General features: G+C 36.9%; 1 protein-coding gene across 3 annotated transcripts in view; it reads left to right on the top strand.

Moving 5' to 3' along the window:
* Positions 1-16,265, top strand: part of RC3H2 (ring finger and CCCH-type domains 2) — a 42,729-nt gene extending 26,464 nt beyond the window's left edge. Inside the window, exons 10-21 of one of the 3 annotated variants that reach the window (XM_090274687.1) lie at positions 485-793; positions 5,929-6,143; positions 6,724-7,154; positions 8,394-8,564; positions 10,267-10,413; positions 10,740-10,953; positions 11,195-11,279; positions 11,584-11,629; positions 11,717-11,851; positions 12,115-12,222; positions 12,315-12,463; positions 13,067-16,265. In XM_090274687.1, the coding sequence (XP_090130813.1) occupies positions 485-793; positions 5,929-6,143; positions 6,724-7,154; positions 8,394-8,564; positions 10,267-10,413; positions 10,740-10,953; positions 11,195-11,279; positions 11,584-11,629; positions 11,717-11,851; positions 12,115-12,222; positions 12,315-12,463; positions 13,067-13,265 (2,209 nt within the window). In that variant the 3' untranslated portion in view covers positions 13,266-16,265. Of the gene's footprint in view, positions 1-484; positions 794-5,928; positions 6,144-6,723; positions 7,155-8,393; positions 8,565-10,266; positions 10,414-10,739; positions 10,954-11,194; positions 11,280-11,547; positions 11,630-11,716; positions 11,852-12,114; positions 12,223-12,314; positions 12,464-13,066 lie in introns of all 3 variants that reach the window. The other 2 variants (XM_090274686.1, XM_090274688.1) reach the window with 2 other exon arrangements.
* Positions 16,266-21,546: the final 5,281 nt, after the last annotated feature.

Below are 21,546 nucleotides of genomic sequence, written 5' to 3'. Positions count from 1 at the left end.
AGTTTTTTTTATTTCTTTAAAATTATATAACACTTGAACAATTTGGTAACAGAATTTTTTCAACTCTTGCATACCTTTCTCTTCAGGCTACATTTCCAACTAAATTTTGTATGGCTTCTTTCATCTTTACAGAGTGTACTTTATATTCCAGTTAGACAAAATTTTCAAAAGGATCTCTCCCCAGTATCCCTCAAAAGGTTTCTTTGAATACATATGTACTTTACTTTGCTTGCTATATTGTGTGCCTACATATATGTCTGTCCACATGCATGTGTGTATGTGCGCACACATAGGTGAATGACATTTTCACGTGTCATCTGTTACAGTAGAGTTTGACGTAGACTGTATATGATATTTAGCTGAAGAAACGTTTTCAAAGCTGTTTTCTCCTTTTTAAATCTTTTCCCTTAGCCTTTTTTTTTTTCTTTTTTGCAGGTAAACTGTAGTGAAATATTCACCAAAATATTGATTGTTTTTAAAACAGGTATCGATTAAGGAACAAAAAGATGAATGCAACTGTAAGAACATTTCCTCTTCTAAATAAAGTTGGTGTAAACAACACTGTCACAACCACAGCCGGAAATGTCATTTCTGTCATAGGAAGTACTGAAACAACGGGGAAAATTGTTCCAAGTACAAATGGAATTTCCAATGCAGAGAACAGTGTTGCCCAGCTAATCCCACGTAATGCTGACAGTGCTTTAAGAGCTCTGGAGACTGTGAAGAAAGTGGGGAAGGTTGGCAGTAACGGTCAGAATGCTACTGGGCCTTCTTCAGAGTCTGTAACTGAAAAGTAAGTATTAGGTAAAAATGCTCAATATGAGTTATTAGACTTTTTAGAAATGTGCATGTGTTTTTATTTTTCCTGAGGAAAAGCAGTTAATAGAACTTATATACAAAATGTTTTCCTGTAGAAAAAGCACTAGATATAAAAGAAGTTGAGTTCTAGTCCTGACTCTGAAATTGAATAACTTTGTGACCTTTGAAAGTTACTTAAGCTTGGTTTTATTTCCATCAGCTGTAAACCAGAGGGGTTAGAACAGGACTGGGCTTTTTCACACCTTCTTTCCTTGAACTTTAGGACTGAGTCCACAGAGATGCCAAAAAGGAAGGAAGCAGAAATCTTTAAGTAGGTGACATGCTTGAGCCTCCAGCCCCTGTTTTTTGTTTGTTTATTTGTTTGTTTTCAGAGAGAGGGGAAGGGAGAGGGAAAGAGAGGGAGAGAGACATTGATGTGAGAGAGCTACATTGGTCAGTTGGCTCTGGCCCACAACCAGGCGTGTGCCCTGACTAGGAACAAACTGGCAAACTTTTGGTTTGCAGGCCAGCGCTCCATCACTGAACAACAGCCAGCCAGGGCACCAACCCCTGTGTTAATCAGAACAGTTTTACTGGGTTGGCCAAAAAGTTTGTTTTTTTCTGTAAGGTGGCTCTAGTGGTGCTTAGCTGAAGTTGGTAGCAATCAAATCAAGACATTAATTGAGAACAATCAACATTATAACATGCAGGAGATATCCAGATCAATAAAGTTACTGGAGAAAAAGAAAAATGTGTCTTTTGTTTTATGGAAAAAACTAAACGGACTTTTTGGCCAACCCAATACTTTATACTATTTAATGATGTGTAGAAGAGGGAAATCTTTGGAGCCCAACTCTGGGTTCAAATTCTGGCTCACTGTTCCCTAGCTGTTTGATCTTAGGCCAGTTACTTAATCTGTTTTGGTCAGCTAACTCATCCATTATAATTAGTATAGTGATAGTACCTGCTATTATTGTGAGAATTAAGTGACTCAGTACTGCAATGTGCTTTGAACAGCACCTTCCACATAGCACTCAATAAATAGCAGCTATTATTACTACCTCCATTATTGTTGGATTTCAGCATAAGATTTAATTTGGCAAAGGGGTTTTGGTGCTTTACAAAAGATTTTAAAACTTTGAGATGATCTGAAAAGTTACTTCCACCTCTAAAATCTCATCCTTTGGTATTCTTTTATCTTAAAATTTGAGTTAAAGCTTGTGCAGATTTTGTCACCCATATTGGGTATATTCACAAGGTTGTGCAACCATCACCATTATACACTATGTGGCCTTTCGTATCTAGCTCCAACATTTCTTCATGTATGTAAATGCTGTCTCCAAAAGTATATCATTGTAAGTTTCCACAAGACAGAGATATCTTCTACATCTCACGTATCTTTAAGAGTACCAAGAACAGGGTTCAGAATGAGTGCACAAGTAACATTTGCTAAATAGACAATATTCTCTGATATAGCATTTCTAAAATTTCCCCCAGGGAAAACTGTAAGAATCCTTTAATAAACAAATTCCCCTATCAGATGCTAACACAGAAATAAAAAATATAAATGCTTACCTATCCATCATTTATGACATGAAATCACCACTTTACTATGTGTCTTTTTTCCTAGAAGTCATATAATAGATACTGACATACAACTTATGTGAATGTCCAGAATAGGCCAATCCACATGGACAGAGAGTAGATCAGTGGTTTCTAGGGACTGGGGCTCAGGGGAGAGGGGGATGGAGAGTGAATGCTAATGAGCACAGGTTTTTCTTGGGGGTGATGAACATGTTTCAAAAGTAGGTGGTGGTCATGGTTGCACAACCTTGTGAATATACCAGAAATCTCTTAAGTGTATACTTTAAAAGAATAAATTACATCTCATTTTAAAAATGACGGATCAGGGGGAAAACTTTAAAATAAATGTATATAAATAAATAAGTCATTTATTTAATTAAGAATTATGTGTCTTCTACTAAGAACCAAGCATCAGGCCAACTGGTGTAGTAATGAAAATGAACCGGATATACTCCCTGTCTCTAAAGGTCTCCTAGTGTAGTTTGGGAGACAGGTATAAACAGTTACCCTATAATCTATTGTGAAAGGTATTGCAATTGAGTTGTGTTCCAGGTGTTATTGGAACATTAAAAAAAGAATACTACAAGGAGTTACTGTGAAAGGATATCAGAGGTTAAGGGGATGAACTAGTTCCAAAAATATGGACAGTTAGGAAGGAGGGACCTCATCAGTAGAGGAAGGGGCATGGGCAGAAGCATGTAGGGGTGAGAGGGGCTGTTCCAAAGGAGAGCCCCCCTAAAGCTGTGGTGATCTAGCTGTCTGACTGAAAGTTGACTTTTTCCTTCAGGCTGACCTTTTGGGATAGGTTGCATGATTTCATGAGACTGAACCTTGTAGTGGATTTTGATGCCTTTTTCCTGATACCTGTAAGGATTTGTCATCTCAAAATATGCATCCATATTTACAGTGTATAACATTTTTACATGGAAGGACCACATAATCTATGTAAAACACTTAGCATAGTGCCTAAAATGTGCTCAGTAAGTGTTATTGTTATAAGGAAATCCTAATGATTTCCTTCGTTGCCTTTATTTAACTTCAAAGACTAAGTACAGCTCTAACATACAGTGATACCTTGGTACTCGTCGTTAATTCATTCCGGAACTTGTGACAAGTGCTAAAACCGACAAGTACCAAACGGTGAAGCATTTTCTCTTGTGGGGCAGTATCATGACTCATACAGGTTCTAGCAAGTGCCACAAGTCCTGGGCAAATGCTGAGTGCTGAAACAATTTCTTCTCGTCAAAATGCGACAAAAATAAACATAAAAAAAGAAAAGGAAAAGAAAAAAAAATGCGACAAGTACAGGGTTTGATGAGTTCTGAAGCCAATGAGTACCGAGGTGTGACTGTATCTTTAAACTCTAAACCAATGCATTTCTACCTAATATTATTACCCCACAGTTCTTTATTTTATACATTTTAATACACAGTTGCACATAGAAGTAAACATCTGCTAGACCAATCTGCTGTACTAGACTTACGGGCAGCGCATTCTCCTTGTTGTTTATCCTTCCAGCTTTAAAGGGGCTTCTCTAGTTTGAAAAAATTCTAATCTAGTTGAGATACAATGTATTGAATTCCTGTGTCATTAACAAGATAATTTCCTTGAATCACATGCCTAAGCTCTGCTAAAGTTTGGCTTCTTTTTTTCATAATTAAAAAAATTTTTTTCAAATGACATATTATATATTAGTTTCAGATGTACAACATAGCGACTAGACATTTATATAACTTACAAAGTGATCACTGGATAAATTTATCCATCTGACACCATTCAATACGACTATATTATTGGCTATATTCCCTGTGCTGTACTTTACATGCCAGTGACTATTTCATAATTACCAATTTGTACTTCTTAATCCCTTCCCCCTTTACACCCAACTCCCCCTCTAATCTGGCAACCATTAAATTGTTCTCTGTATCTGTGAGTTTGTTCATTTACTTACCCTTTTTTTTTTTTTTAGATGTAAAATCATATGGTATTTGTCTTTCTTATTTCATTTAGCATAATACCGTCTGGGTCCATTCGTGTTGTTGCCCATGGCGAGATTTTTTTTTTTTAATGACTGAGTAATATTCTATTGTATATATGTACCACTTCTTTATCCACTTATCTATTGATGTGCACTTAGATTGCTTCCATATTTTGGCTGTTATAAACAATGCTGCAACAAACATGGGTGCATATCTTTTCCAATTAGTGTTTTTCAGTTTCTTTGGATAAATACCCAGAGTGGAATTGCTGGGTCCTTCTTTATCTCTTGTTACAGACTTTTTTTTTTAAGTCTATATTTTGTCTGATATAAGAATTGTGACCCTAGCTTTTGTTTGTTTGCTTTCATTTTTATGAAATATCTTTCTCCATCCCTTTACTTTGTTTGTGTGTGTCTTTCCATCTGAAGTGAGTCTCCTGTAGGCAGCATGTATAAGGGTCTTGTTCTCTTACCCATTCACCCACCCTATGTCTTTTTTTAATCCACTTACATTTAAAGTAATTATTGACAGATATGTAGTTATTGCCACTTTATTATTCATATTTTTTATCTTATTTTTTCTTCTTAAGTCTTTTAACATTTCCTGTAGTACTGGTTTGTTGGTAATGAACTCTTTTTAACTTTGTCTTGTCTGGGAAGGTTTGACCTTTTTTTTACATTTTTATTTATTGATTTGAGAGAGGAAGGAGGGGAGGGAGAGAGAAAAAGAAACATTGGTTTCTTGTTCCATTTGTTTATGCATTCATTGGTCGATTCTTGTATATGTGATCAAACCTGCAACCTTGGTGAATCAGGACTGTGCTCTAACCAATTGAGCTACCTGGCCAGGGCCAAAAGTTTGACTTCTTAAAAGTCATGATGAGATTCTGTGGAGCTGATTGTTTGGTGACTCAACAAAGCAAATCCTTAACGGTTAAAAAATATTAAAAGTTTGTGTATTTTTCATTAATTTAATGAGTAACCATTTCATTGGCATTTTGTTCATCCAACAGATAACTTACTATGTGGCAGGAGCTATTTCATTTGTCCAACAAATATTTTCTCTGTGCCAGGAACTGTTTTAGGTTCTGGGGATATAGCAGTTAACAAAATGGGCAAAATGGCCATTTCTTATGTTTATATTTCAGCTAACCTAACTCTTACTAGAACAACCCTTCCTTTATGTGTCTGTCTTCTTTGTCCCAAAGAATAACACTGGTCGACTATGTTGTTTATACTGAGAACTTATAGATAAACAATTATTTTTAATTTCCAATAGGAGAAATTTTTGTTCAAAGAACAAGTAAAAAGGGACTGATGGGTCACGTTAGTGCATGGGATTTGTTTGGATTTCATTTTGCTCTGGTCAGAGATCTGTTACTATGATGCTGTGAATTAGCAATGTAAGGCAGCAATGAAATTCATTGCCTTACTTGTCACTATGGAAATACCTAAAATATCTTTCTGTTGTTTCACTATGTAATTTTATGAAAAAAATTCTACCGAGGGAGACTTAAGAGTCATAGACAGTCATTTATCATTTCTTTTTTGTTTAATTTTCTTTCCAGTAAAATTGGTTCACCACCCAAGACTCCTGTAAGTAATGTAGCGGCTACCTCAGCTGGGCCCTCTAATGTTGGAACAGAACTGAATTCTGTGCCTCCAAAATCCAGCCCATTTATAACTAGAGTACCAGTATATCCTCAGCATTCTGAAAACATTCCGTATTTTCAAGATCCTAGGACTCAGATATCCTTTGAAGTCCCACAGTACCCACAGACAGGTAAGTAGTTTTAGATAATTCTAAGAAAAAATGAAACTAACACACAGAAACTGCCCTAAGAATGTTTAATTCTACAAATAGTTTTAAAGTTCTCAATCTTATGAATCAAATATAGGGTCCATTGATAAGTTTCAGGGAGTTCTGTAAATCCCTTGAAATGATATCTAAAATGTTTGGTTTATATTCTTGGGTGTCATTTTGGAAGACAATGCACAGCTTAGATAAATTTTGAAAGAGGCTTTAACCTCGGCTTCCAACAAGGTTAAGAATCAGTGCTATAACTATAATTACTTAATTCAAAACCTTTGGCAATAGGTGACCTAGAAGGAACTTCACCAACCGTTTGTTAATAGCTCTGTCACTTGTCTTTAGGAGAGCAATTTAACAAAGTAAGGAACATTAATGATTTTCATATAGTGGTGTCTTAAAAGGATGTAGTTTCTTTCAAAAGCAGGGGTAACTAAAGTAAAGTCAAAGCTTATTTTCCCACATCAAAGACTATTTTAGACTTAAACCATTGTAAAATGTTACTAAGATTTTACTAAGATTACATTAAATATTCCTCTTTCCAATTTTCAAGGATACTACCCACCACCTCCAACGGTACCAGCTGGTGTGGCTCCCTGTGTTCCTCGCTTTGTGAGGCCCAATAATGTTCCAGAGTCCTCCCTCCCACCTGCTTCCATGCCATATGCCGATCATTACAGTACATTTTCCCCTCGAGATCGAATGAATTCTCCTTACCAGCCTCCTCCTCCGCAGCCATATGGGCCAGTTCCTCCAGTACCTTCTGGAATGTATGCTCCTGTGTACGATAGCAGGCGCATCTGGCGTCCACCTATGTACCAACGAGATGACATTATTAGAAGCAATTCTTTACCTCCAATGGATGTGATGCACTCGTCTGTCTATCAGACGTCTCTACGAGAAAGATATAATTCCTTAGATGGGTATTATTCAGTGGCTTGTCAGCAACCAAGTGAACCAAGGACAACTGTGCCTTTACCAAGGGTAAGTGATGATGGAAATAGGAATGCTATAGTGTAATGGTTCAGAACCTAGTGTCTAATGTCAGACTACCCAGGTATGCAAGGTCTGTCCTGAAGGTATCCAGCCATGTAATACGAAAAATAGAGACATTGATTGGAGAAGATATAAGAAACATCATACATAGGAGAAGGGCATCTCAGACCCCTTCAAAGTAGGCACCTTGGGACCTCACACAGTTCTCCCAATTGCCATCAGCTGCCCCATCGTATTTTCCTGAATCTCATCGACAGTCTGAAATCTCTTCCCTTTCAAAGGTGATTTTAGTTTTAGGAAAAACCAGAAGTCACAGGGCGCCAAATCTGGGCTGTAGAGGGGACTGAGTCACCTGGGTGATTTGATTTTTCACCAAAAAACTGCCCAAGTTGTGATGCATGAGTACGTTTATTGTCGCAATGAAGCTTCCAATCACCAGCTGCCCATAGGTGCGGCCTTCTGAGTCACCCGAATAGTTTCCGCGGAGTGATGTTCAGGCATAACACAAAATCTGATGCAGATTCATTGCTCTACTCGTTCAGTCATTTTGAATGTGACGGCCACACAGTATACACACACACTCAACAGCATCTACTGCCCCACTGACTAGTACAGTGAAGTTGTCGTCGTTCACACATGCGCAGTCCAGTTCACTCTCCTTGGCTGCCTGGTTACATCAGTGTTGCGGAAACAGTTCTTGTTATATTAACAATGGCTGGACTTTTTCTAGACAGACCTGATATATCCTGGCTCCTCCACTTACTAACTTGGATTTATGGAAGTTACTTGACTTCTCTTTGTCAGTTTTTTCATCTGTTTGACAGAAATAATAGTAGTACTTACCTCATAAGGCTGTTGTGAGGATTAAATCAGAAAAAAACTAAAGCTCTTAGAACTGGACCTGATACATAATTAATGCTCAATAAATGTTGTTTGGTTAGGAAATGGTTGGGAAGGTAAAAAGGAATCTTCAAAATACAGGAACATGATCTATTTTCAGTATCCTCACATTCACACAAATAACTTTTCAAAACCCCAAAAGTGGGTGCTCAGATTTTACTTTGAATATAACTTGATCCTTTCATTAAGTGTGTGGAGAATAGGCTAGGGTGACTTCCCTATTGTAAATTTTGTTTTTTTAGTCCCCAAAATATAATAAATTGTTTACATAATTCCCACAGAACCACTCCCTACATTATTAAGATTGTTTCTTTTATCACCCCTTAGGAACCTTATGGTCACTTGAAGACCAGTTGCGAGGAGCAGATAAGAAGAAAGCCAGAACAGTGGGCACAGTACCACACTCAGAAAGCACCTCTTGTCTCTTCAACTCTTCCTGTGGCAACACAGTCTTCAACACCACCTTCTCCTCTGTTCAGTGTAGACTTTCGCACTGACGTAAGAAAGGTTTTAGTCACTTGATGTTTCAGGGATAGGCCAGACAACTGACTTCAGAGCCCTCAGTCAAACCAGGGTTAGCTGTGTTGGGTATTTTGCAGTCGTTTGGTGTGCAGCTGAATTTAGTTCAATAAAAGTTGAGTATGTAAGGACTATGGCTAGATGTTGTGAAACTCTGAAGACCATTAAATCACAGTCCTTTTTTTTTACCAAGAATTCAAAATCTTTTCAGCAATATAGTTCTCATTATTTTTATGGTTTTTATTAATGATAAGATTTACATCTCCCATTTATTGAGCACCTACTTGTGCCAGGCACTGTACTAAGCATTTACAAAATTATTTAATTCTCACAAAAACTTTAGGGGGTAGGTGTTATCCACATTTTGTAGGTTAGGAATCCTACTCAGAGAAGTTAAGTAATTTGCCCAAGTAATAAAGTCAGCCAACAAGTAGCTGAGATTTGAATCTTGGTCTGAGGTATCTCTTCCCTACTTCACAAAAGGAGCAGAAATGCCTACTACTGATGTTTTAAATCACTGTAAATTATTGTTCTCGTCATCACAAAACAAGTTTTTGTACCAGGATCATTTCAGTATACCCTGGTGTTTTCAGTACTGTTATATTTAGAGCACACCATTAATTTTGTTCTTAATTCCTCTGGTTTATTCTCCATCCCTAGAGATTCTAATATAAAAAAAAATTTTTTAAATCTCTTCATTATGAAAACTTTTAAACAAAAATAAAGGGGATAGTATAATAAACCCCCATGTTCCCTCTCCTGGTTTCCACAATTCAGTCAACATTATTTCATTTGTACCCCTTCTTGCTACTGGATTATTTTGAAGTAATTCTAGACATCAAATATTTTCATGCATGAATATTTCAGTAAGCCATTGAATTTTTAAACTAGATCCAAATCTGTCTCATCAGACTTAGACTTCTTCAGACCAGGTAAATATCTTGACAGCAGAGTGATAGATTTGCCACTTGCTTAATAGAAAACTGTATTTACATGTTTTATGTTGTGCTTTAGGAAATAAGTATTTTACTGAGACTCAGATCTGCTATTAGTTAGTAATATGACTTGGGATAAGTAATTTAAGCTTTTTGGCCTTGAGTGTTCTTATCTATGTAATTAAACTAGATTTAATGATTCTTACAACTTTATTATTATTGTTTTATAGTCAGCCTTGCAGTCTCTTTAAAATTTATCCAGTTTTCCTTCTAGTTCTAGAGCCTTCTTTGAATTCTTTTGTTCTTTATTTACTACTGTATGGTTTATCAGTTATCTGTCCTTATTTACACTTGTTATTCTTTTCTCAAAATTATAAACTACTTTAGGACATGGACTGTAATCTATGTCTCTTTTCCATTTTCTGAAGCACTACGTACCAATTTACAGGCCTACTATAAATTATTTGTTGATTGGTTTTAATAGTATTAGTCAGTGGTTCCTTATGAGCACTTTAAAATCAAAGTAAAAAAGAGAAGGCATTCTATTTTCTATTAATAAATAATATAAATACAAATAGTAAAAATATTATTTGTTTTTTATGACAGTTTTTTATATTTGTCACTGAAGGTTTAATTGTTCACTATGCAGTCCTCTGTATTCTATAATAGTTACTTAATATTCATTATAAGTTTGTAAATTTAAGTTTCTTACTAATTGGCTATGCCTTTTTCTATTTTTTAATCAGCTTTCTGAGAATGTGAGTGGGACAAAATTTGAAGAAGATCATCTTTCCCATTATTCTCCCTGGTCTTGTGGCACCATTGGCTCCTGTATAAATGTTATTGATTCAGAGCCCAGAGACGTGATTGCTAATTCGAATGCTGTGTTAATGGTATGATTCAAGGGATGGGAGGATATTTTGCATGTTGATTCAGGTTTTAGAATGAATGAGCACTTTCATCTTCATTGTTGATATATAACTCATCTGTAAGCAGCAGAGTTATATTTAGGTAAGTCTGAACTAAATTGAATTCAATGTTTAAATTATTTCAGCCCAGTTCGGTGGTTTAAAATAGATGTTGGTTTAATAGTAAGATCTACAGCTAATGTTAAATTTACCAGAAAACTTAATTACATATCTTTTGAAAGCACATGCTTGTAGTACTAGCTGAAGTAATTGCCAACAGTCATTTTACTGATTTTATTTTATTTATGCAGGACCTAGACAGTGGGGATGTTAAGAGAAGAGTACATTTATTTGAAACTCAGAGAAGGACAAAAGAAGAAGACCCAATAATTCCTTTTAGTGATGGACCTATCATCTCAAAATGGGGTGCAATTTCCAGATCTTCCCGTACAGGTTACCATACCACAGATCCTGTCCAAGCCACTGCTTCCCAAGGAAGTGCGACTAAGCCCATCAGTGTATCAGGTAATCCGTTAGCTAATACCTCCCGTGATGCGTTCTAGCACTGTGGTTTTAAGTCCTCATCTTGGAAGTTACAGAACACTTCCCTCCATTTAACAGTCACAGAACACTCAGAATTAAATGGTTTAGCCAGGAGAACATGACTAATTGGAAAAAATATGGATCTTTTTTGAGAAGTATCCATTTACATCTGTATACTGACTTTTCACTCCTCTGATCTTTGTTTCTTTCTACATTTTTATAGATTATGTCCCTTATGTCAGTGCTGTTGATTCAAGGTGGAGTTCTTATGGTAATGAGTCCACATCATCAGCACACTATATTGAACGGTAAGGTTACTCTTCATTCTTTAGGATTGTCTATTCTCAGACTTGTGTGTACCTGCAGGGTACAGATTCTATCCCCAATTATTCATAACGTGTGCTTTGCTAGTTTTAGCTATACAACAAATTTCTGAAAAAAGTTTTACATCTGGAATGATGACTGAAACTTTCAGGGTGCATCTGTTACATAAAGCATATATAGTATATAGTCATTACTGCTTTAGTTGCTTCACTTATTTCACTTTTATTACAATAAACATGTTTCTCTTTAAAGGGACAGATTCATTGTTACTGATTTATCTTGTCATAGAAAGCATTCCAGTACTGGAGACCTTTTAAGCATTGAACTTCAGCAGGTAGGTGCTGGGTCACTAAGCTTTGACTTAAAAAAAAAAAAAAATAGAATGGTGGTTGGAAGCCAGCTCTACTTTCTTCCCCTGTAGGCCAAGAGTAACTCGTTGCTGCTTCAGCGGGAGGCCAATGCTCTGGCCATGCAACAGAAGTGGAGTTCCCTGGATGAAGGCCGCCACCTTACCTTAAACCTTCTAAGCAAGGAGATTGAATTGAGAAATGGAGAGGTAAGGAAACAAAGGAAACAGAACCTATCAGATTCATGCTGAATATATTTGTTGTTTGCTGTTACTGCATGTAGATTTATGCCAGTAGTGCATTTTAGTGTGCCTTTTTCTGATAGATGCTTGCTTTTAAAACTTACAATAGGAATACAATTGTGCTCCCAGATTTCTTAAATAATTCTTTTTAGGTCAGTCATTGGGATTCCCACTTAAAGGGAAACCCCAGTTTCCACAGGTGTAAAATCAGTAGTTTTTTTAAATTACAGAGTGATTATACAGAAGATGCAGCCGATACCAAGCCTGATAGGGATATTGAGTTAGAGCTTTCGGCACTTGATACCGATGAACCAGATGGACAGAGTGAACAAATTGAAGTAAGTACCACAGTTATTTAGGAGGTTTTAGTCCATTGACAACTGTAGTAAAATACTTTTCACACTAAAGGGTTAACATTTTATTTTCTTAGGAGATCCTGGACATACAGCTTGGTATCAGTTCTCAAAATGATCAGTTGCTGAACGGAACAGCAGTGGAAAATGGGCATCCGGTGCAACAGCACCAGAAGGGGCCACTGGAGCAGAAGAGACAGAGTTTAGGTGAAGACCATGTGATTCTGTGAGTGTTAAGACAGAAAATTCATGACCATGACTATTCAGGGCGACATAGATACAGTGTTAAATTCATTTTTGACTCTCTTTATCCTGCGAGGGGAAGACTTTACGTAATGGCGATGATTTGGTCAGTCTGGGTTTTTAGGAGAGTAGAGCTAAATTTGAGCTAAGAAAGTGGTCCATTTTATTAACCTGAAACTTGCTTTTCCTTGAGATAGAAATTAGTCTTTGTGGTCCAACATCAGATTATTCTCCTCAGTCTGGTAACCAGACTTACAGACTACAAAACAGAGAATTAAAACCTACATGAAGGGTTTCCCTTTTTAAAAATCTTGTTAAAGATTTTCTTGGCTCTAATATTGCCATTTTGAAGGATAACTGCCACAATATGGGCTAATCTTGACCTTGAGTTTATTAATCTGAAATATACCAGTATCTAAATTTTTAATTTAAATTTTGGAAAATAGAATTTTTGAATGATCTCTGATACTTTTTAGTGTTAAAAAGACATGTCTTTGCTGCAGGCTCTTAAAGTCTGGTACACTTTTTACCTATGTTTTACGTTTTCACCTAAAGCTAATTTGTTTTTAATGTCATTTTTTCTCAGGGAGGAGCAAAAAACAATTTTGCCGGTAACTTCTTGCTTTAGCCAGCCACTCCCAGTGTCTGTTAGCAATGCAAGTTGCCTCCCCATCACCACATCTGTCAGCGTTGGCCACCTCATCCTGAAAACTCATGTTATGTCTGAAGATAAAAATGACTTTTTAAAACCTGTTGTTGCAAATGGGAAGATGGTTAACAGCTGAAAGGAGATTCATCTTTCAAATTTGTGACCATACCATGGAAGCATTTACACTAGCTTTTTATATATATAATATATATTATATAATGTATATTTTTTTTAAAAAAAAGATATTACTGGGGGCATCCAGTTCCTGTGGACTCTTTGATACTTCAGGCCCTCTTGCATTAGCATTATGAAAAAAAAAAAAAAGAAAGAAAATTTACTAGGGTTAACACGTTCACTTTCCAGAAGTGATTGGAATTTGGACATTTAACTTAAGCTTCAAGCAGCTTTTTATGAGTTTGTAGCAATCCGGTGCAGTAACTGAGCCATTTCCTATTTTAAATGGCTTCTATAGAAAATTAACAACTCAGTTATTTAACTAGCAGGATCCTACAATGATACATCTAGTGAAAGTAGACTTAATTAACTTATTTATTTCTATTTTATGTTTCACTAAGAGAAATTTCCATCTCATTCCAGCTGCTTTATTTATCTTTCATGGGACTTTGCATGAATTTTTTTTCTTTTGTTTTGTTTTACTTTGAAGAGTGGAGTTAGATGTTCTTACATAGAATTTTGCAGGGTTATATACTAGCATTCTTTACTGCATTATGTGTAAGAGTGTGGTGCAGTGCTTTTATCTGTAGCATTTAAATTTTTTTTAATTTTTCCATTTTTCAAGAATAGTTTATGCTTTGTTAATATTTACACACAGGCTACTTGTTGAAGTAATTAAATATATAACCAAGTGCCTAAGTCTTTCAGCTGATGTACTAGATATTAAATTATCCTAAGTTATGCAGAATCGTTTTTACAATTTTGATAAATTATGCACTAATGTAATGGCAGTTTTTTAAAATGCAGATTTAAGCCTGTACATTATTGAATCTGATGACTTGGCAAAAGAATCAGGTGCTTTCAGCTTTCTTGAGAAAACCCTGTATGTAGTGTTTGCACTGACTAACAAGATGGTATTGCTGGGTTTTTAATTTAAACTAATTATTTTGGTTATACATTGCATTATCTTGGTTAAATATTGTTTATTGTTACTTCATGTTGGGGTTTAATTTTCCCTTTTTTCTGACTGTTAGGTTGATAAGACTATGAACCATGTAATAATAGAACATTGGCTAACCTTTATTCATACTTAAAAACCTGAATAATTTCTGCCCTGCTAAAATGTGACTGAAAAGTGTTTTGACCTGGCATTTGAAAGTATGCAGTATGTTCAACCAGGCATGCCCTAGATCTGTTGGAGGTAGTTTATTGAAACCTAAATATCAGTCAACATTTGAAAACAAAAGCTGGGCATTCCTTCCTGGTGATCTAACCTATAGTTTGTTTTTTTCCTTTTTCTTTAAGATTAGTTTGACTTTTATTATTATTTTTTTAATTAACTTCTGTGAAGTTGTTTACTCCGAAAATTGTACTGGAACATTTTAAGCCAAGCTGATCTTTCACCAGGTGTACTGTATGTAAGGGCTTTTCCTGCTAGCAAAATGCTTAAACAGGATCATGTTATTGGTCGTCTGAGCTATTTAGTTGTTTTACAAAACCACAACATTGTGTCAGATAAGATTTTGATAAAAAGTTTTGTGCACATTTCCAGGGGTTGGGAGGGTTGACATTTCCCTAAAATTTCTTGATTAGAATGAGTAAATACTGGTGTTTGATACCTGTCTTAATGAACATGCTCATAAGGTCATGTTAAGTTGTAAATATACCTGAAAAACAAAGGGGTAGTTTTGATATTCTGGTGTCAGTATGGAAGATCTTACAAATTTATTTAATACTCAAGTGTATGAAGATGTTTGTAACATAACAGCACAGTAGCCTTGACTTAGTTCCCTTCAGTTAGTACTGTACCTTTTTGCCATGGCCAGTGCTCCCTCTCCCTACAAAAGACATTTTATTTATTTCACTCTGTAACCTGAAATGAATAGGAACAAGAGTTTTAAACCATGTTACGTTAACTTATTTCTGACATTATAAATTAGCCTAGGATATTACAGGAACATGATTGTTATATAATTTATATCAGAACCTTTCTATAAATATGTGCTTATTACATTTGAAATGCTTCCAATGTACTTTATTTGCTGTTTGTGTTTCCAAAAAGGATATGCAAACCATAATGTCTATTTCATGGATATTTAAATAGTGAGATCTTCCATGTTGAAGGTAATGTATTTTTTTTTAAGATTTAAAAATTGCTATTTTGTTACAAAATAGAGACCTATTAACAGTTGGAGAGCTCCTTATGCGCCCTCAGGGAAGGAACCCTCTGTGCAACAGAACTCCGCGAAACATCCTCAGCTCGTTCTGAGGGTGAATTTACTACGTAAATTGATCTTGTGTATTTGACCACACCTTTTAATTTTAAAACCGAGATTTTGAAACGTGGTTGTGCTCTGCTGGAGGGGGTTGGGATAAACTGCTTAGGTGTTTGCCTACTTGTCCAGTGAAATCACATTTGCATCAGTGTATGTATATACCTGCCAACCTTATTGGTATGTCTTAGAACATTTATACTAAAGTAATGCTTGTCTTGCAGCAGGTGATCCCATAAAACAATAACTCCCTGTTCTTAGAAACTTACTCTCATTCTCACTAATAACATAGGAATTCTTTCTGTGTTGGGGTTTTTCTGACTGCTTTCTTTTTGTAGTAGCCATCTTCTGTTTTCTCGTGGTGGGTTTGATGTGAAGTAAGGACGTAGGTTCTCTGCCACTTTGGAAGGTATAGTTCATTGTATCCGATACTTCTTCAGAGTGGTAACTGCTGATGTCATAGAGGAAAAACTACAACTCAGACCTAACATGTGACTTTAAAATTGGGGTCAATCCCTGTCCTTTGACCCTCTTAGCAACATATGAGATATATATATATATAGAAATCAAAGGGTATAAAGCAGTAGGGGAGAAAATTTTAAATGTTGGTAACTAAATTGCATATGTTGCCTATGTGTTCTAATTAGAAAAATGACTGAGGTCTGGAAGGTGGGAAATGGTGAGGTTTTTTTGTTTGTTGATGGGTTTTTTTTCACTTTTTATGTTTCTGTTCTTCAGTTTGTAAGTCTCATTGTGAAGTCCACATGCCTCATTCAGATACTGTAAATGTAGCGTCAGTAGTTCTCTTTTGTGGTCTCATTTCATTTTGGAAATTCTGAGAAAGGTACATACGTAGTCCATCTAGTTGGTACCCAAACAATGACTTAAACTTTCAATACCATCTAACAAACCAGTGTCAGGCATGGAAGTTGTGCATCATGATTTTCAAGAGAAGGTATTTCATTGGGCCAGTGGCACTGATTTTTTCCTAGTATCTTATTTACTCTCACAAAGGAATAGTAAAAAAACCTCCTATGCTAGGACTGAAAATTTGCATTTGTGTGGAGCTAGTCACTTTCACTCAAATTTCAAGTTGATGCTAAGTACAGGGCAGGGCAAAAGTAGGCTCACTGTTGATCATAGGAATCTGTGAACAAGTGTAAATTCTACTTTTGCCCCACCCTGTGATATAAGGCACATTCCAATTTTATATGCTGCCTTGAAACTACAGGATGCACAGCAGTTGGTAGGAATTTAAAATGGGATCATTTAAACATTGGAAAACAGTGTTTTATAAACCATCTAGCTTGCTTTTGCATTTTGAATGTTAAAGCCATAGTCATCTTGTTAACAGGTGGAATTTGTGATTATCAAATTCAGCATGTGATTTCAACTTTGAATATTTCTTCACTAGTTTCTTGAATCATTTTCTGAGCAGTAGTGGTAACTAAACTTTAAAGGGAAAAGTTAAATTGCAACTATGTATTAGTTAACTGGAAGAACTTTTCTTGTGTTTTAGTGAATGAAGAGTGTTGATGGGATCACTTACTGTAATAACTTCCACATAATAAGAACCCCTTCTGCAAGTGGAAAAATGAATATGCTTAAGGAATATCCCATTTTCTGGATAAATTGAATAAATTTGCTAGTTATTCCTTTATACTAGCAGTTTCTTTGTATCCCTTTGCTGGCAAGGGAATACAATGGGTCAAGGCCACTGATCAGAACACTCCACATTTGAGTGGAGTCTTATTTTTAACTCCAAGAGCAGTTATTCCCCCAAGTCTGAAATTGGCAGTTTTGTTTTGTTTTTAAATAAAAATTTTAAAATATCCTCAAACCAGTGGACCACAGAACACTGGCTGCACTTAGTACCGCCAAAAGCCAAGGTCATTTGCATATATTCCATCGATCTGTCAAGAATTAGGCCTCACTTTATAACCCAAGGCATGGAAGTGCATGCATTCTCTTAGCTGGGCAAACAATTATACTGTAGTTGTGATACAACACATGTGGCTTTTATTTGTACTGCACATATCCACTGTACAGCCACTTGGGAGTATCGTGGTTAGCTTGCAGCAACTGCTGTCTGCATTTATACTGTTTATTGCATATTCTTTTCCCTGGAAGTGAAAGAGAAATGTTTTTCTTGTTGCATTGATTACATTTTATAAATTTGCTTAGCTGGAAAGTTTGGGAAAAGAGGCCTGTTTGTCAATTGTACAACCGATTGTGAAGCTCTAGTGTGAATATTTTTACGTCTGTATTAGACATTTTCTTTGCAAATCTATTGTTCGATTGAAATGTAAATGAAATTAAAGATGGTGTACACCCATCATGTAAAAAGCAGGCACCATCTCTAAGATGGATTTAATGCTCATTTTTAAGGCATATACTCAGCTTCTATTTAAAACTATAATTTAAAATAATTCTGTACAATGAAATGGGGAATATATATGGGAATAAATTCTATTCCATTTATTTCAATTTGAATTTCCAAATTGTAATGTTTCCCTTTGTGCTATAGGAATAGGATTAAATGGGGGAAGGCTAGGACTTATAAGGCCTGTATATGGGGGGAGGGCAGAGATGGAACAATGAGGGTTGTGATGATAGTGAATAGCGAAGAGTGAATTCTGTGTGTTTTTGCTGTAGGACTGAAGTGAAGAGATATTAGCTTTGGCTGTTCACAGAATAGAGCATCATGATTTTCAGTGTTTGAGAGAAAATTGATGGAAAAAGTTTGCAGTACTTGACATGTATTTGCATGCACAAAATAAAATTATTTGTCCACCTTAAAAGTTGTTTGTTTAGTGTCAATATTAAGTTTATGGTGCATTTTAGTTACCTTGATTTCCTTAGTCCATTTTTTTGGCTTAACTAAGCTACCAGATACTTAAATTGAGATTTATACATATATACATCATTGGGAAGGATCTGAAAGAAATTTATAGACCAGAGAGGTTGAAATATTCCTTAATTCGATCAGTAACTTCATTCAGTGGAAGAGGAGGACAAAGATAATATACTAGCAGTTCAAAGTATTGAACTCACAGTATTTCTCCTAGTGGAGAAAATAGGACAGACACAAATAACTAAGACAAAGTAATGTTATACAAGTGTGAAGTCAGTTCTGTGGAATCTCAGAATATGAACTGAAAATGGCCTGAGTGAATCTAGACACCATTTTCACTGGGCCTCGAGTAAAGTTTTACTCATTCCCTTGGCTGTTGTATTTTAATCCCCTGTCTGTGCTGGTCATTAGGTTAAAGGGCAATGAAACATGAGCCCTTTCTCTAGAAGCGCATGGTATGAAAATGGTAAGACCAATCCGAATAACCAGCTCAGTGAACTATGTTCCAATGTAGGGTGTGTGGCAGCTCCATGAGGGAAATGATGACGTGGGTAGTAGTGGTGGTGAGCCAGAGGAAGCGCTTTGAAAACATGACCTTGTGTGAGACTTTGGAGGCTGAGTAATATTTCACCAAGCAGAGATAACGGAGGGAGAAAACAGCCCTTCACTGTAGCTATTACGATCCTTATTTTACATTTGAAATGTTAACTTGCCCAAGACCTCAAAACAAGACAAGTAGTGGAATTGCTCTGCCTTCCAAAGGGGGTTGAGGGTGGGTGGGTGGGACCTATTTTAGCCATAAATGTTACTGTGGAAGGAATGTGGAAGGAGTAGCTTACGTAACCTCTTAGAGCGCTTAATGTGTTCCAGACACAGTTCTAAGGGCTGTAGGTGTATTAGAATCTCGGGCCATTATTGCCACTATATTGTATAGATGAGGAAACGGACGCATAGCCCTGAAGAACATTGAATATCATACGGGAGACACTGTTAGGGAGCCTTGGAAGTTAGATGATCCGAACAACTTAGGGTTTTAGAAAGATCACTTTGGCAGTCGTGTGAGTTGAAGCTGGAGACAGATCGGCAGGAAGGCCAGGTCAATGTAGGTAAGAAGTGTAGAGCATGGCCCAAGTGAGGATGGAGGAAAAGGGATAGATTTGAAAAGTAGGAGAGAGCAATTGATGGGATTTTTTACAGAGTGCGTAGTAGACACCTACGCATTATAATGGGTAAATTTGCCTTAGAATCCCAGACCTCGTGGCTGAGAACAGACTGATATTTCTGAAACATGTAATATTGTGTATTTGGGAAAAATATATAACCCTGGACTGACTGCCGAGATCAGGAAGAAGAGGAAGAACCATGGAGAGTTGGTCCAGGCAAAGGAGAGGCAACTTAATGACAACAATGAAATTCCAGGAAGGTTTATTACCTTTATAGTTACTATTAGAGTAATTATCATGTAGACCGTGATTTTTTTTTTTTAATAATTAAAAACTCCATAGTGCAGTGGTCCAATCTGCACATTGCAATCACTTTGGAATCTTTTTAAAAAATCCTTACCCAAGGATACGCTTTTTCACTAAAAAAAATATTTTTATCCTCGCCTGAGGACATTTTTTTTTCATTGCTTTTAGAGAGGAAGGGAGAGAGAGAAAACCGTCAGTTGCCTCCCATACTGCCCAGACCAGGGTTGTATGGGGCGTGTATGCACCTGGACTAGGGATCAGGGAGGAGGATCGAACCCACAACCTAGGTATGTGCCCTGACTGGGAATTGAACCCTCAACCTTTTGGTTACAGGCCGATGCTCCAACCAACTGAGCCACACTGCCCAGGGCTGTTTATTGGTTTGAGAGAGAGAGGAAACATTGAAGTGAGAGAGAAACATCGATTGGTTACCTCCCATACATGCCCCTACTGGGGATCGAACTCGCCACCTAGGTATGAGCCTTGACTAAGGATTGAACCACAGCCTTGTGGTGCATTGAAAGACATTCACCAGGCCAGGGCTGCCAAAGGATCTTTTAAAAATCCCAAAGCCCAGATCACACCCTGTACTAATGAAATTACAATCTCTAAGGGAGGCCATCAGCACTTTTGAAGCTCCCTAGGTGTTTCCAATGTGCAGAGGATTTTGGGGACTACCTCTGTAATGAATGTTAAAGGGTTTGGGGCCTGTCTGCCCATGGACATTAAAAACATCCACCGTCAAATGTGCAGGTCCATGTAAGTTTTCTGAGACAAATATTTTTAAAGAATCCAGTATGTACTGGACAATAGTATTACAGGAGTGAACTAGTCCCTAACTTCGTGAAACTTGGAGAGACACAAGAAATCACTAAAAGGTATATTTAGATGAGGAGTAATACAACCAGAATGAATATAATGCAATCAGATGAGATTTTGTAAGGTGGGAGGAGTTCTCAGCACTGTGGACAGTTTTCGATAGGGCAGTCTATGGAACATCTCATTGGGATCTCTATTAAACATCTCTAACTTAACATGTCCAAATCTGAGTTTCTGGTATTCCTCCACTCCCCAAACTACACCTCTGTCTCCCCTATTTCAGTTACTCCCCACTTGCCTCCTCTCACTCACACCCATTCCAGGAGCAGCTCCTTCCAAATATACTCAGAATTTGACCAGGTCTCCCCACCTAGGTTCAAGTCACGGTTCTCTCACCTGACTTGTGGTGGCCTCCTGTTCTCCCCACCTTTGCCCTTCAGCTTAGTCTCCCCACAACAGCTGCAGCGATTCCATTAAAATGTCCCATGATCATTTCAGTCCCGTGCTCAACCCCTCCAAATGCTTCTCACATCACTCCGAGCGAAAGCCAGTCTCTGCCTTGATGCTTTGCTCACTGTGCTCCAGCCACCCTGGCGCCTGGGTGTTCACCATCACAGGGCCTTCACACATTCTTCATGACTAGGTCTCTCACTCTCTTCAGGTCTTTATTCAAAAGTCAACCTCATAACTGGATGGAGAGGAATGGGAGAGGAGGTGACCAACTGAAGTATTTTTTAACTTTATATTCTGCAGGACTGACTCGTTCACAGGAAATCGCAACAACACAGTGAGGACTCACGTACCCTACACACTGCTTCCCTAATGGCA

This window comes from Furipterus horrens, unplaced genomic scaffold (assembly GCF_987537825.1).
Source record: "Furipterus horrens unplaced genomic scaffold, mFurHor1.1.pri manual_scaffold_4, whole genome shotgun sequence".
Classification (NCBI taxonomy): domain Eukaryota; kingdom Metazoa; phylum Chordata; class Mammalia; order Chiroptera; family Furipteridae; genus Furipterus; species Furipterus horrens.
Note: the sequence above shows the minus strand (reverse complement) of the source record. Positions and strands in the feature narration are given on the sequence as shown.